The 14,619-nt window shown below is 54.1% G+C and overlaps 1 protein-coding gene across 1 annotated transcript; it reads right to left on the bottom strand.

The window, feature by feature from the left end:
• Window positions 1–2,460: 2,460 nt before the first annotated feature.
• On the bottom strand, window positions 2,461–12,663 carry CXCR5 (C-X-C motif chemokine receptor 5). Its single transcript, XM_030022614.2, has 2 exons — window positions 11,331–12,663; window positions 2,461–5,704 (listed from the first exon to the last, which is right to left on the bottom strand). The coding sequence occupies exons 1-2, from the start codon at window positions 11,367–11,369 to the stop codon at window positions 4,628–4,630; spliced, it is 1,116 nt and encodes a 371-aa protein (XP_029878474.1). The 5' UTR covers window positions 11,370–12,663; the 3' UTR covers window positions 2,461–4,627.
• Window positions 12,664–14,619: the final 1,956 nt, after the last annotated feature.

Below are 14,619 nucleotides of genomic sequence, written 5' to 3'. Positions count from 1 at the left end.
TGCCTAAGGTATGCTGAGACATGGCTGCAGTTGGAGTTTTCTTCCTGTGAAATTTGGGCAGCCCCCTCTCGTAGCGGGGTCAGCTGTTTAGTGCCTGCCACAGTCTGCGCGGGGTGGATGATTTGGCCCTCCTTGTCCGCTTGCGTGCTGGCTCCCTGTGATCGAACGAGACCCAACCGCGCAGCTCGGAGCGGTTCGTTACCGTAGCGTGGATTTTGCTGCCTTAGTCCACACCGTGCTGGCTGTTCTCTCCCATCCTCTGCCGTGCCAGCCCATCCTTTAGCTCCTGTGGCTTGAAATGTATCATCTTTTTTAGCTGCTGCAAACAAGTAACAGTCACGAGGTGAACAGCCTCATTTTCCCCTCCTGCCTGCTGTGGGTCCCCTGCCTCCATGGCTGTTCCTGAGCACAACTGCTCCCAGCCACTCATGCCTGACAGGAGAGCTGCAGGCCCCCCGGGCAGGGGTAGGTGAGGGAGAGGGTCCTGCTGCCTGAGCTGCAAGCGCGGCTTCCAGTGCTGCAGGTCCCATCTCCCGCGACTTTGAAGCAGTCGCTGCATGCCTCCGTCTGAAGTGAAGCTCCTGCCCTTCGCGAGATGGCTGCGAGCTCCTTGGTGGAGCTGGGACCACCTGCGCTTGGTGCAGACCTGCGTGCGCCCCTGCCACGAGGCTGCGCCCTGCCCGCAGCGGGCAGGGATTGCGACCTGCTGCTTATGGGCGGTGGGAGCCGGGCCGGGATCAGGGAGCTGCCTTTGCAGGACGTGGGACAGGACAATCCTCCCAGGTAGGTGGAGGAGCATGCACAGGGCTGATGGGGGGGCCAGGCAGGGCCACCCTGGACGCCTCAAGTCCTTGGGCAGACTGCAGAGTGGAAAGGTGACCTAGAGCAGGGACTTGCCCGGAGCCCCACGGTTCCCTGTTGTTCTGGGCATCTTGTGGCCTAGCAAAGCTCACGTGTGCCATAGCTGCTGCGTGGTTGTGGGGAGGCAGAGCCAATGCGGAGCACGCTGTGATGGCAGCAAGGCGAGAGGCCGGTTCTGGGGGCTCAGAGAAAGAAAGGGGTTGTGCTGCCGTCCGTGCGCAGAGCCAGGGTGGTGCGCGTGGCATGCTGCCCAGGACCCAAGTTCATGGGCCTCAGTGGCCGTGGTGTCATATGTCCAGAGCCACCTGCGCTCAAAATAAGAAAGATGCAGCAGGCAGCAGTGCAGACACTGAAGCGCTTGAGCATCCGTTTGGTTCTGGGAGATCGGGGTGAGGAAGTAGGTCGTCTTCTTGATAAGGAAAATGAAACCCTGTGTGTGAGTCACAGCGGGGCAGGGGGTGCTAGAGCTGCTAGGAGGGGTGCGAGGGCGTAGGGAGAGCCCCTTCTCTGCAGCACTCCCAGGCACGCGTTCATTCATGCGTTCGCTGGCTCGCACTTGTCCGTGCACGCTCCGCTGCCTGCCACGGCCCCGTGATCTCTGCGTGTGTGGGGCAGGATGCTCTGCTGAAAAAGCCCAGCGCTGTCTCCTGGGAGACTCAGTCGCCCCGTAGGAAATGCAGAGCAGCATGCTGCGGTGGGGGCCTTTGTGTCCCCTTCATTGGGATTGCCTTTGGGTTGGGGACCACGGCTTTCTCTGGGGTGTCTGCTCCAGCCTTGTTTGCAGAGCACAGCCCACGGCCAGGGGCGCAGAGCGTGCGCCGTGGGGGTGGTGACGTGGCCTGCCCGCACGCCACCTCCCCACTCCCTGCAGGAGCGACCTCGGAGCTCCCCTCGGCTCAGTCCCCCTTCCCGGCAGCGCGGGGTGGGGGGGCAGAGCCCGTGGGCTGGGGGCCGAGCAGAGCTCCCCAGGGAGCCTGAAGGTCTGCCCGAGGGCTGCAGTGTCCGGGGGTGGCTCTAGCAGCGTGAGCCCTTAGCAGGGAAGCCCGCTCTGGGCCAAGGCATGTGACGGCCATGCAAACCTCAGGGAGATGGGGAGGATTTCACAGAGTGGAAAGCCCAGCTTCCTCTGCGGTGAAGGAGAGTTCCTCTTGCTTTCTTCTCGTCACCATTCAGCAGGCTGGCTGCAGGCAGCTGCAGGAGGAGCAATGTCTGCTCTCTGGGGAAGGGTCTGCCAGCTCTGAGCCAAGACTTCCCCAGGCTGGCTGAGCCAAACACGGGTGCAAGGGCGGCTTTCCGCTTGGGTTAGCAGCTGCTGTAAAGCTGGGGTAGGAGGTGCTGCTGTCAGTGGAAGAGGCCCTGTAAAGCAGGGAGCTAACGTAAGTCTGGATTGGCTCCGAACACAGCAGAGCCTTCTGCGGCACTGGTGAAGGGAAGTCTGAGCAAGGCGCTCTTACGAGCCTGTGGCCTCCGTGTGCGAACAGCAACACTTGTCAGAAGGGTGCCATCAACCCACATAGACCTCTCTGATACATTTCCCTTGCAAAAGTGACACAACTGCAGACAACTGCTTACAAGCACTATACACGGGAAGATGGTCTTTTTTTTAACTGTTTATTACAGCTCACATCAAAACTTTCTAAAAGTTTACCAACATACCGGTACTAAAAACTATAGTAACTATAGATGCGTAATCTGTTCACTCTTATTTTGCGTGCAGATTTTCTTTTTACATTGTGAACACTGTAGGAATTTTACACTCTGTTCATTTCTTCAGTAACATTTTTGTGGGGGAATACAGCTTCCATCAGAACCAGGGCTGGGGAGGTGTTTACAATGCGTCTGCGATGGGTTTGCGCACCAGTACAACCGTGGAGATAGCAAGGGCAGGCTTCAGAGAGCTGCTCTTCCTCTGCTGCACATACGTGCTTGGACAACTACGGTCGCCATTACCTGCAGGTTTCAGCTTTGAAGATGCAGCACTGCAGGAAATGGTGGACTGCTCTTTGTATAAAAGCCTTATGCTTGGGGAGTTTTCTCCTCGAGTCACAATTTGAGAACAAGCTATTGAGATCTCTGCCTGAGCTGGACTGATGTAATGTGACCCCTTCCATAATGACTGGTCTTTTTAGCAGGGCCCTTGGGTACGGTGAAGTTCAGCTGCAACCGAGCCCTTTGTTAGTGGGTTGAACTTCAGAAGTGACTTTAGCACAAAATTCCTGCTGCAGCAGGAGAACTGATGTTGTTCCGACTTCACTTAAAAAGCGAGGTGAATAGTAGAGTGGATTTTAAAGTGTGCTCGTGATTAAGGTTGTGCTCCTGTGGCAGTTGGTACGTATGGCTCTCATACAGTTCAGGCCACAGCACTGCTTAGCTGGCGAGGGAGATGCAATGGAGCAATGCTGTGTATGCGCTGCAATGTTATACTATGACAAAACCCACTGGGAGGAGGCGGGCTGCCTAAGTCTGCTAGGGCTGCCCTGCACGCCAGCTTGCGGTGCAATCATTAATGACGGTGAAAGCCGCCGCTCTTAGTTTGGGCCAAATTGTTATCAAGCAGCCCTGATCCGAGCAGTTGCTGGATACTCGTGGTTCAGAGCAAGATCAGCGCCCCGGTTTGTTCTGTGTAAAAACTAGATGTTCTAAACCTCTGAAAGACCCATAGGTGCAGGTGGAGCAAAAATATCAGAAAGCACAGTGCGAAGCAAAACACTATGGTCCCTTTCAGCCCGCTAAAACCAAACAGAAATTATGCAAATGAGCTCTTTTCCTTACTTGGGGGCAGTGGCTCTCCTTGCTCTCAGAACCCACAAATTGCTGTACAGCTAGCTGCAAAAAAAAAAAAAAGTTACACCTTCAGCCTCACAAAGCTGTGTGGTTCATCTCCCCCGTGCCCAGTCACTATGCAGAAGCCGTCTCTACAGACAGCTTTCTTCCTTAAAGGAAAGCTTTTGCATAGTCAGGCATTCAGTTCGGCAGTCACTTGCTGGCACTCTTAACAGCAGTAAAACAGATCAAATGAGCTGGAAAGGATGCGGCTGGTGTCAGGAAAGGAATCTGTGACAGTCAAATCTTTCAGTCCGTGGCAGGACCTCCTGGCACGAGCCGTCTTGGGAAGATCAACTTGCCGTGGCTGGCCGGGGCTACGTTGTACAGCAGGAGGAGTAATATTGCAGCCAGAGACTGTCCAGCACCGTGTGCGCCTGCTATTGGAGCAAGCTCTGCATCCCCCAGCGGTCTTATCTGTATCTCTCGTTCCAGTTGCCGTGGCCAGTGAGTCCCACTGCTTCCTTCGGGCATGTCTCTACCAACCTGTACCGGTGAAATGGAGACCTGCTTAGCTTTCGTCCTCAGTCCTCACTCACTGACACAACTCCACATTTACTTGGCTGCACTTTTTTCCTTGCCCCTGGCACCCCAGTCTCGTGCCTGACTCTGTGCGCAGGATGCCTGCAGTCAGTTTTTCGAGGGAGAGGTGGAAACATCGGGTTCAACCCACTCGGGTTCATCCGGCCCCACCAGAGTGACCATCAGCCAGCCAGTGTTCACCAACAGCTGCCAGGCGGATTTCTACAGGTATGAGAACCAGGAGGAGCCAGGGAAGGTATCTGGTGGGATTTGGGTGTTCGGTGGCTATCGGACCTCAGTTTCCTGAGAAGTGAAGGAAGTGGCGGGGACACTTGTGAAACTTGGGACTGAGGCCACAGCACGTGTGCCACTGGGAAGGCAAGCCCCAGACCGGTTCTGCCCTGCAGGCAGCCTTTCCTAGCTAGAAAGTGGAGATAGAGGTGGTGTTGTCAGACTCAATCCCGCTGCCCTTCCTCGTCACCTCCAGGATCTCCTGCAGGGTCTCCTGGCTTATGCAGCCGAGCTCCTGCAGGATTCGGAAGAAGTCGTTACGGAACTTGACTCCAATGAAGGCGTAGAGGATGGGGTTGAGGCAGCAGTGCGTGAAGCCGATGGCCTCTGTCACCATGATGGCCGTGTCCAGCTGGTCTTCCAGGAGGCAGTTCTTGGTGAAGGCTTCTAGCTTGGTAAGTGTGTTCAGGAAGATGACGATGTGGTATGGGCTCCAGCAGAGCAGGAAGACGCCTGTGACCAGGATAGCCACACGGACAGCTTTTTGCCTCTGCAGGCGCTGGGACTGACACAGAGCCCGGACAATGGCCGTGTAGCAGTAACACATGACTAGCAGGGGCACAAAGAAGCCCACGGTGTGGTAGAGGAAGCGGGTTGCCAGCCAGGCGTTGTTGCCATCGATCCCAACCTCTGGAAAATAGCAAATGCTGCGGTTGCTGTCATCTGTCCAGACTTCCATGAAGATGAGATCGGGTAAGGTCAAAAGCAGTGAGCAGAGCCAGACAGCTGTGCAGGTGAGGTGGATGGAGCGAGCTCTGCGTTTGCGGTAGGTGTGGATTGCATAGACGATGGCCAGGTATCGGTCCACCGCGATGCACCCCAGCAGCATGCTACTGCAGTAGAAATTGATCTTGTGGACAGCACTGAGGATCTTGCAGAGGAACTTCCCAAATACCCACCCAGCCAAGCTCTCCACCACACTGAACGGGAAGGTGAGCAACAGTGCCAGGTTGGCCAGGGTGAGGTGGAAAAGGAAGTTTTCAGTGGTAGTGCGAGACCGCTTGAACCGCTCTAAAATGACCAGGACCAGGGCATTGCCCACAGTCCCCAACACGAACATCAGCAGATAGATGAGGGGCATGAAGACCTTTCTGAAGGGGTCTCTCTGGTTGCCAACCACAGATGAGGCTGGGTTGAAGCAAAAGTAGCCTTCCAAAGAAGGGGTGGTGTTCTCGTCTTCGTAGTAACCGCTCAGCTCCACCTGGCTCTGGGGAACAGAGAGAGTCTGGTTACCGGAGGGGAGTTTCCGAACACTAGAACCCAGTCCCTCAGCCACACCTGGCAGACCTGGAGCGGAGCATCCCCATGTCCCACAGCCCGCCTGTGTCAGGAGGAGGTGCTGCCTGTCTGCAGCCTGATGACCTGGGAGGCCCCTCGGGTGCCAGGAGGTGCAGCAGCACAGGGAGAAGGTTGTCCTGTCTCCGATTGCGAGGGCTGCTCACTCTGTAATCTTTAACTAGCGTATTTGGGGATGTTCTGGTGTCCAGGCAAATGACCAGTTTCATCTTCTGGTTCTTGTTGAGTTACCTGCTGGTGGCTTTTGCTTTCTCACACAGCACAGACCCCTCCTCTACCAGCTTTCCCAATTTTTCCACCCATTTCTGACACAAACTGTCCCTGTGTTGTCTGCTGTCAGGTATGAAGGTGGTGGGATTCACCACACAGCACATCTGTACCTCAACTTATGTGCACTGATCCTGTCCCTTTCTGCCTCTCCTCCTCGGAGACCTCAGAGCTGCCCGGGGCAGAGCAAGGTGAGGTGGGGACAGCAGCGGCTGTGCTTGGGATGGCTTTCCATGTGCTCAGAGAAAGGTGTGGGGCGGGTGTTCAAGCACGACCGACCAGAGGAACACCTCTGAGGCGCCACCGTGCCACAGCTATGGGGATGGACGCTGGAGAGAGAAATCTGTTCTGTTGGTAAACCTTGCGGTTCTGAATTAATTGCAGTCAGAGCAGGAAAGGGAATCTGAAAACACCACTCGGACCCCAGGCTGATACCCGGGTAAAGAAAGTGTGATAGAGGCACCGCAGGTGTGATTCGTCCTTGGCCTGCTGTAGGTCCTGCCCAGGTGAGCAGCCTATATTCGGGCTGAGACTGCGGGCAAGTCCCGACTGCCAGGAAGCTGGAGCCGTGCTCGGGACGAGCCCCCTGGACGGTGGGCATGCTCCGGCTGGCCTCAGGCACCTTGCAGAAGCTGGGCGTTCACAAACACAAAGGGCTCGGATGCAGACAAGCGCAAAAAGAGAGTGGCACAGCAGGCTCGTGGCAAGCTGAGAAATCAGTGACAACTGGGAAGAGCTCGGCAGCAGTTACCCTGAGCTCCCCCACCCACACCGTCTCTGGAGACCAGTGCCGAGACTTCAGTGTCAACCACAGCGGAAGTCTCTGCTCGCTGCTTTCATACCTTTCACTGCCAGCTGTAGCCGTTTGCACCTGCTGCTCCTTCCCTTGTCAGCCGAAGTTCCCATCTAAAAATACTAGCCCTGCTTTAAACAGTTTTAGAGCTAATTTTTGGGGTTTTTGCTCCCCCCATGTGCCGCTAAGCCAAATGACCGTGACCAGCCTTGAGTCCTGCATTGTGCCTAGCTAGAGAAGGGTGATTTATGTTTCTCCTCTCTCGGGCAGCCTTCCCTGGGCGACGCACGGGGTGCCTCCACACACGACTGTCTGGGGTGAGGAGGTGACTTCGCAGCAGCAGCGCTCATCTTGAACTGCTGTGCTGCTGAAACCATCTGCATGGCTCCAATGGGAGCCCGGGCATGTTGATGGGGAAGAAGTGCACGGAGCATTATCGAATGTGCGGAGCAGGCAGCTGGCGCAGGTGGTCCCCGAGCAGCGGACAGCAGGAGGGCGAACGAGCCCTTGGGGAAGGCGCGGAATAAGCTTGCCCAGCTCTTGCCCTCTTCCCTGGGCCTCTACCTTTGGCTACTGCCAGAAAGAGCGTTGAGCCAGACAGACTTTGGTCTGACCCAAGTTACTCTTGGTCTTGCCACAGTCCCGTTCCCCACCGGCTCTGTACCCAGCAGTGCTGCCGCTGTGCTGTGATGCCACGGTGCTTCCTCCCGAACGGGTGAGAGCCAGTCCTCTTGGGGGCCAGGAGTCCTCCTCCCTGCCCAAAACCTCAAACGCACGCAACTGTCTTCCCCTCGCGTAATGGTGGGGCTGCAAGCCTTTGGTGAGAAGCATTCATATTCCCAAAGAACAATTATTTTTCCTGTTTAGGGTATGATCCTGGAGACTGGAGATTACTGCTAAAGACAAAAGCCTTTAAAAATCCCTCCCAGTTTGTTTTCTCCCTGGCTTGAAAACATTTCCTGCCCAGTCCATACCTGGACCCTGTGTCAGGGGGTTACCAACGTGCACAGAAACCTGTGATGTGTTGGCCAGGGCCAGATCCTTCAATCTCCCCCAAAAAAACAAAACCAAACCAAAAACCTTTGCAATTTGGTACAGCAACCAAACCAGGCTGCTCAGGATGCATGGGTGACCATGCTGAAAACTCCAAAGAGAACATGTGTTGGAATGGGAAACTTCACTGGGGACAGGTTGGAGGGTTCCAGCTCTAAAGGAAAAAAGGAAAACATGGGAAATGGATGGGTTTGCTGGTCGGCGTGTCAGAGCACTGCCTGGAGCCCCACCAGCGCCATCGATGACAGCGGATGGGCAGCCTGCGCGGTGTTCAACAGCTTTGGCTGCTGAACGGTTTCCAGCATCACCTTGCATTCGGAGCCGGAGGTGCGGAGGCTGAGTGCTACTATCAGACACCATCTGATTGCTGATAAGACGGCAGGTAGGGCTCTTACTGTAAGCCACTCGCCGCGGGCAGGGGAAGCGTGCGCTGAGCTGTGTCTCAGGCGTCCTCTCATGTGCATCTCTGAGCAGAGCAGCGAGTGTGGGTGGGAGCGGACAGAGATGAGTTGGAAACAAATAGAAGAGGATGAAAAGTCAGAGTCCGGGCTGAGACAGGAAGGGCAGGGACCAGAGCTGCAGGAGATGCGCTGAATGTCACAAGCCGAGGCTTTTGGGGACTCTGCTGCGATTCCCATTTCTAGGACTGGAAGGAGGTGGCTGCCTGATCTGGGATGGGAGAAGTCAACAGTGTGCGCACAGGGAGACCTTTGTAGAGGTCTCCTGCAATACAATTGCAGCCAGATTTGGGGGTGGGCGATTAAGTGGTGTCTTTTTCTGTAACTGAGCAGTCAAGTGCATGGCTGGGAAGCCCGTTCCTGTGCGCCTTTTGTTCAGGGATCCCTTTTCCCCTCTAACCCACATCTCAGAGTTATTCTGGTCTCCGCATGTCAGCTGCTTTTCTCAGTTCCCTACAACTGCCAGCGATCAAAACATTTGGCTGCAGAAGAGAAGCAGCTTGTGCACTATTAGGGATTTTCCACGTGAGTCATTCCCTTCTAGCCCATGCCAGGGCTGGGAGAAGCACATTTCATTCCCAAAGCTTTAAAACTGAAATTGCCCATATCAGTGCAAGTTACTGACAGAGCTTCTGCTCATCCTCTCTCTGGGTGCTGAACTAGGGAAACCCATGAATAAGAGCAAACAAAGCCTGTGGAAATGCCACATTACTGTAGCGCAGCTGCCTTTATGGCTCTTGAGTCACATTGGTCCCATTACAATGAAAACTGGCCTGCAGCGCCTCAGGAGACCTGGTGGAGATCTCAGTGGTCTTTCTGCAGCCGTGTTTTTGTTTCTCTAGTCTGCAGCTGAGGAAGGTTAAGTGAGCAAAGCTTTCTTGCTATGGAGAAACGGAGTTACTGTTTTGGGCACATTACTTTGCCACAAGGTTACAGAGACGAGTGGTCTCCTACGGTATCAAAGTTTAGGTGAGGCCCTCGCTGCACTCAGTGGGCAATACTGAGATAAATGCCCTTTTGGTGCAAATGTTCTCATAATTTTTACTTCCACGCTCGCTCAATCGGTCAAGCGATCCTCACTGGTGAGTGCACAGGGCGAGGTTTGTCACTGCTTTGACAGGACACCACTGAGGCCTTTTTTGCAAATCTCTGTGGGTAGGTTGCTGCGAACAAGCGGCAAGTATAAGTAAAGCAACATATGGCACCACCAAAGCAAATGTGGCATTGCTTGTGTGAGATCTGTGGCCTGTTCGAGGGAGGGAGCCAAACCTGGTAAGCTCCCAGGAGACAGAGGTGGGAAACGTGTGTCACAAACTCCCAACTGTGGGAAGTCTGAGAAAAGGTATAAAACTGTTCTTGCTGTGGCACCTGACTGTTGGCGCTCAGCCCCAATGTTAGCTGAGTTCCCCCCACCCCCCACACGGGGTCTCCTTATAACTTAAAATAATTCACAGCAGAGGTAAAATTGCTAAGCTAAGGTTCTGGAAAGTATTGCATACAAAGAACAAATCCCAGTGCTGCTTAATCCCCCTTGCATTAAAAACAACGCAGTTTTGCCACAAGCAGCCGCTTGCTGATAGCACGTGACATGCTGCGGGCAGGTGGACGGCACACTTCAACTTTGCTGGTTTTCTGGTGGTGGGACAGATTTCCAATGGAGAGTTCAGCTGGAGGAACGAACCAGCATGGAGATGAAAAAGGTTTGAGTTTGGTTTTAACCTCTCAGCAAGCATCAGTGCTGCCACTGAACTTCAGCAGAGGTCAGTGAGAGAAGTGTCTTCTGCAAAAAAGTTCTAAAGGAACAACCACCACTCGCAAATGATTTTTATACTGGATGAATCAGAAGAAATAAGGAGGGTAGGGCTTGCCCCCCATCTCCTCTCTTCCCTGGTGTACGGGACAAAGGAGGGACAGAAAAATTGGTAAAAATTAAATCCAGCATTTCTCTCTTTAGAGAAACTAAACAACCCCTGAGGTCCGCTGCAGAGAGCCACTGTATTAAAAAACAAATGCTGAGCTTCAACATTTGAAAACCAGGCTAATGATAGCGCTGCTGTGGACTTCTTGGATAGCACAACGTACTCTAAAAGGTGCAGCTGCCATCTTTCACTTGCAGACGCAGGGGAGAGAACTACGGGGCAGAATACATACTGTCATCACTCCCTATTAGAAGAAGTACTTGCAATTCATCTTCCCCTTTTAAAAATTCCCCTCTTGTAAATATAATGCGTATTCCCCTTTCAGCAGAGTCTACGGCAGCTTCTTCGTGGAGAAGGCAAGCAGGGGTAGGAGCGTGTGTGGTGGTACCAAGGGTTTTCACAGGTGGCGAGACAGCATTGGGTTTGCCTGGGTATTCCTGTTATGTAAAGCTACTAGATGAGATTTCCAGGGCTTTGCACGCTGTGCGCACAGTCATTTATACCACCGAAGGCTGGTGCAAAAGGCCCCTGACTCAGAACAAGTGTTTTACACCCACGTTGAGTCAATGGCTGTGCAGAGAGCAGGGCAGCAGGGAGCAGAGACTGGGACAGGCTGGCAGTGCGGGACGGGGCTGCGGCAGCAGCCCGGCTCTCCCAGCGAGCCGCCTGGCCCTTTGGCAGCGGCTGTGGTGTTGGTCCCTGTGCAAGGACGGTGCTCGGGCTCAGCGCTCGCCAGAACATCAGCGCACGAGGTCCTGGTAGTTAAGCAGCTGTCCCCAAGGGAATACCTGGCACCGTTGGATCACAACGGCTACAGCCATGTTACGCCGGCTCTCCGCAAGCACAGCGCTGTCACCTGCAGTCCCCTTGTTGGTCAAGTCTGGACTTAAGGGATGCGAGGGCTGATTGCGCTGGCGTAAGAAATCGCTCAAGCTCTCCCTCAGCCAACCAGAGGGTGAGAAGATGGACACATAGAAACCAGGTCTTTCAGCCCACCCCAGCTCTACCTGCTCTCCCCATCAGCAAGCAAATCCAGGCCTGACTCACCAAGTCATAGGTCTCTGATGAGTAGCTGACAGGGCCCATAGTTTCAGGGGCAGGATCCGTCTCTCCTCCAGCAGTTTCAGCAGAAGTTCTTTTTTGGGGTGGAGTTAATCATTTAAGTGAGTAGGGAGGGACCCATCATGTAACAATAGAGTATTTGCAAGGCAAATGAGCTCCAGGCATAGAGTGACCTAGTTGATGTAAAGATTAGCATCTAGCTTTATCATCTTATTTTTCAGTGCTGTAAGTTGATTTTTAAAGTACGGTTTGAAAAATCCACATTCCTTTGGTCTGTACCAGAGAAGATCCAGAACGTCTGTAGGTCTTCCCTGGAAACCTCCAGGGCTCTTGCCTGCGGCCATCTTCGTCCCAGGTGGTCCAAAAGGCTTTGGAAAGCTCTGTGCCAAGGGACACAATTACCAGAAATCTCCCCGGATCCGGGTGCCTCTCTGGAGCTGCACAAGACTGTGAAGACACCTGAGATGAAATGCATGGGTCCGGTCTGTATGATCATCGCCCTCCACCTCGAGGTCCTCCTGGCTACTTTAACCTCAGTGACCTGCGGACATCTTCTGCTCTTTCTCCCGCTGCTTTGCCCCTTGCCTTGGCTCAGGGGCATGTGCAGTGGCTTGCACGGGAAAGCACAACCTCAGCACAAGGTTGCTAGCTAGCAGAGGCTGGACCGCTGTACAACACACAGAGAGGCCCCTTGATTAGACACCTTCCTGCAGTGCTTGCCTTGCCCGTAACAAAGATGGGAAATCAAGATTTCCTCTGCTCAGGGAAATGGGCGTTTTGTCCAGTCATGTCACAGCAGCGGATTCACGGTGTGAAAACCCCAGGCTGGGTCAGCAGGATAGGACGGCATCGCAGCTGGCATTTTGGCAGAAAGCTTTTCCTCTGTGAGGAGCAGCAGCGGTTTGACAAGCGCCGTGCCTGTCCTCCTCTTTTCTGGGCACAGCTGCACCAAAGCCTCCGTACCAGCAAGGAGTCTGTTGGGACTCAGCCTGGCGAAGAAGGAGGTGGTGTTACTCTGATAAGCGCTGTTCGATTTCATCTGCTCCTTATGCTTCTTAGCTGGAGCCTGGTGCTCCCAGCTTGACGGGGACCTGGACCTGCTGCCCTGAGGATGTTCACTGTCCTCCCCTGCCCTGAGGACCTTCATGTGCACCTGCACGTGCCCACCTGACACACCAGCCTCTGGGCACCCCTGCTCCCAAAAGTGAGAGGACGGAGAGCAGCAAAGCCGGAGGGAGGGCATGGGGAGCTCGCGCTGTGCCTCACATCCCCTGCCTCATGGGGGGAGTACAAACTGAGCAAGCCCTGTCCCACACGGCTTGGCTGTCCCGAGGCCCTGCGCTGCCAGGGCTGTGGGGTGAGGTGAGAAGTGGGGTACTGCTGTGCCTGGGAGAGGTTAGGAAGGATGTTTTCACTCAGCTAGAACTGGAGGGTGGAGCACTCAGCATCGGGGACTTCCTTTAAGGGCCGGCAACGAGGGTGCTGCTCCCCACAGCAGGGCACGTTTGGGACCAGCTCTGTCTGTGAGACAGCTTGTGACCTTCAACAAATGCTCCCCCCCGCCCCCCCCGCCGCCCCACCGTGAGCAAAGCAGAAGTACCGTGCAAAGTAAGGTACTGCGAGTCCATGGGTGACGGTGATGCCGCAGAACCTCTCGGGTCAGAGGGACAGTCTGCAGGATGCGGCTACGGGGAACTGTAGGCTGGAAACACCTCCTAGGCTGCAAGCCTGGCCCTCAGACGTGGCATGGGAGTGACAGGGGTTCAGGGAGCCCACTCCAAAGCAATACACACAAATGAGTTCACTTGCAAACACATACTACACCGAGGAAATGACTGCTACTGTACAGACATGACCTACGGGATCCATGAGTTGTTGTAATGTGAAATGTGAGAAAGATGATAATGAGAGAGACGAGCATGGGAGAAAAATAAATGGGGAGAAAAGAGATTTAAATGAAAAAGAATGTCACTTCACAGGCAGGTAAGGAACCGACTATGGAAGAAAATCTTCGCAAAATTCAACGATAAATATTTGGGGATTGTTTGGGTGTCTGTATATGGGAATTCCTGGCTGAACTCTGGTTTTCTGCCACGGGTGCACACTCTCACTGGAGATACGTTCTTGTTTTGTCAGGAACATAAAATTTTGTTAACTTGTGCAAAGTATTCTGGTAATAGGAAATTAATCAGTTTTATGTAAGGATGAAAAAATGTGCTACTTGTGTATGAAGTTGCTCTGTTCTATATAACTGTGTGCCTAACAAGCACAACTACTGACCAGTTTGACGCTGCACTGACTTTCTGAGCTCTGCTTGAGAAAAGCCAGATCACTTCTGGCTCCTGAATCTTCTCACCTCTAATGTTTTCCGTTTGTCTTATTTGCTGTTACCATAACTAAAGCTTTGTGATGCATGTGCTGCCTACAGATGTTAGTCATATTTACTAATCTGTTAATTTCTGTTGTCATTTGTTCTTTTAAGGTTAGAGCATGCAATTTCCTGTACATCTCGGTGTGAAGTGCGATGCTTAGGCCTGTGAAGAGTTGAGATGAAACGCCGGTCCCCACACAGCAGGGCCAGAGCAGCAGCAGCAGGCACCGGAGAACGAAGGTCGTGCCCAGCGTGTGCCTCTGACTGCGGGAATGGGGGCGTTGAAGCTTCTCCAGCCATAACTGCTGCGCCCTCCCACCAACAAGCGGCACACTGAGCTGGCAGAGCAAGAAACAGGTGAGATGCAGCTTTTCCGCTCCCCTGGCATTTGAAGGCACAACGCCTGTCTTTTCAGGTTCCTTTTTTGCTTGCCACACTTGGAATAGAAGCTTTAAGAAGAAAGAGGGACGCATCAGGCGGGCGAGAGGCTGACAAGGGAGCTCGGTGCCAGGGACCACTTCAGGACACGGCAGCAGCCCCACAGTGGAGCCACAGGTAGCCTGGGAGCGAACGGAAGAAAGAAATTAAGGACGAGGCTGTGCCGATCTCATTTCCCATGAAAGTCGGGCAGGAATATGTGAAATTATTGCAGCGGAAGGGTCGCCAGGCCTGATGGAGGTGGTGGGGCTGTGGCTGGCAGAGGAGGGAACGGCGTGGCGTCTTCCTCCGGCTGCGACCCGTGGACCTCTCGTGGCGCTACGGGCGGGCACGCGCACCTCACGCACCGCAGTGCTGGCCCCGGGTGCGCGTTTTGCCACAGAGGGCAGGGATAAAGAGCGATCTCAGGACGGCTGTAAGATGGGAGGAACTAGGAGAAAATGGCAAGGTGAGAGGAAACAAACG

The sequence above is a fragment of the Aquila chrysaetos genome, chromosome 8, assembly GCF_900496995.4.
Source record: "Aquila chrysaetos chrysaetos chromosome 8, bAquChr1.4, whole genome shotgun sequence".
Taxonomy (NCBI): Eukaryota; Metazoa; Chordata; class Aves; order Accipitriformes; family Accipitridae; genus Aquila; species Aquila chrysaetos.
Note: the sequence above shows the minus strand (reverse complement) of the source record. Positions and strands in the feature narration are given on the sequence as shown.

Bases quoted from the DNA above. Each gene is read 5' to 3' on its own strand.
- CXCR5 (XM_030022614.2), bottom strand. From the start codon at position 11,369: ATGGGCCCTGTCAGCTACTCATCAGAGACCTATGACTTG. The intron at 5,705-11,330 runs GTGAGTCAGGCC...TCTGTTCCCCAG, and splicing joins CATCAGAGACCTATGACTTG to AGCCAGGTGGAGCTGAGCGG.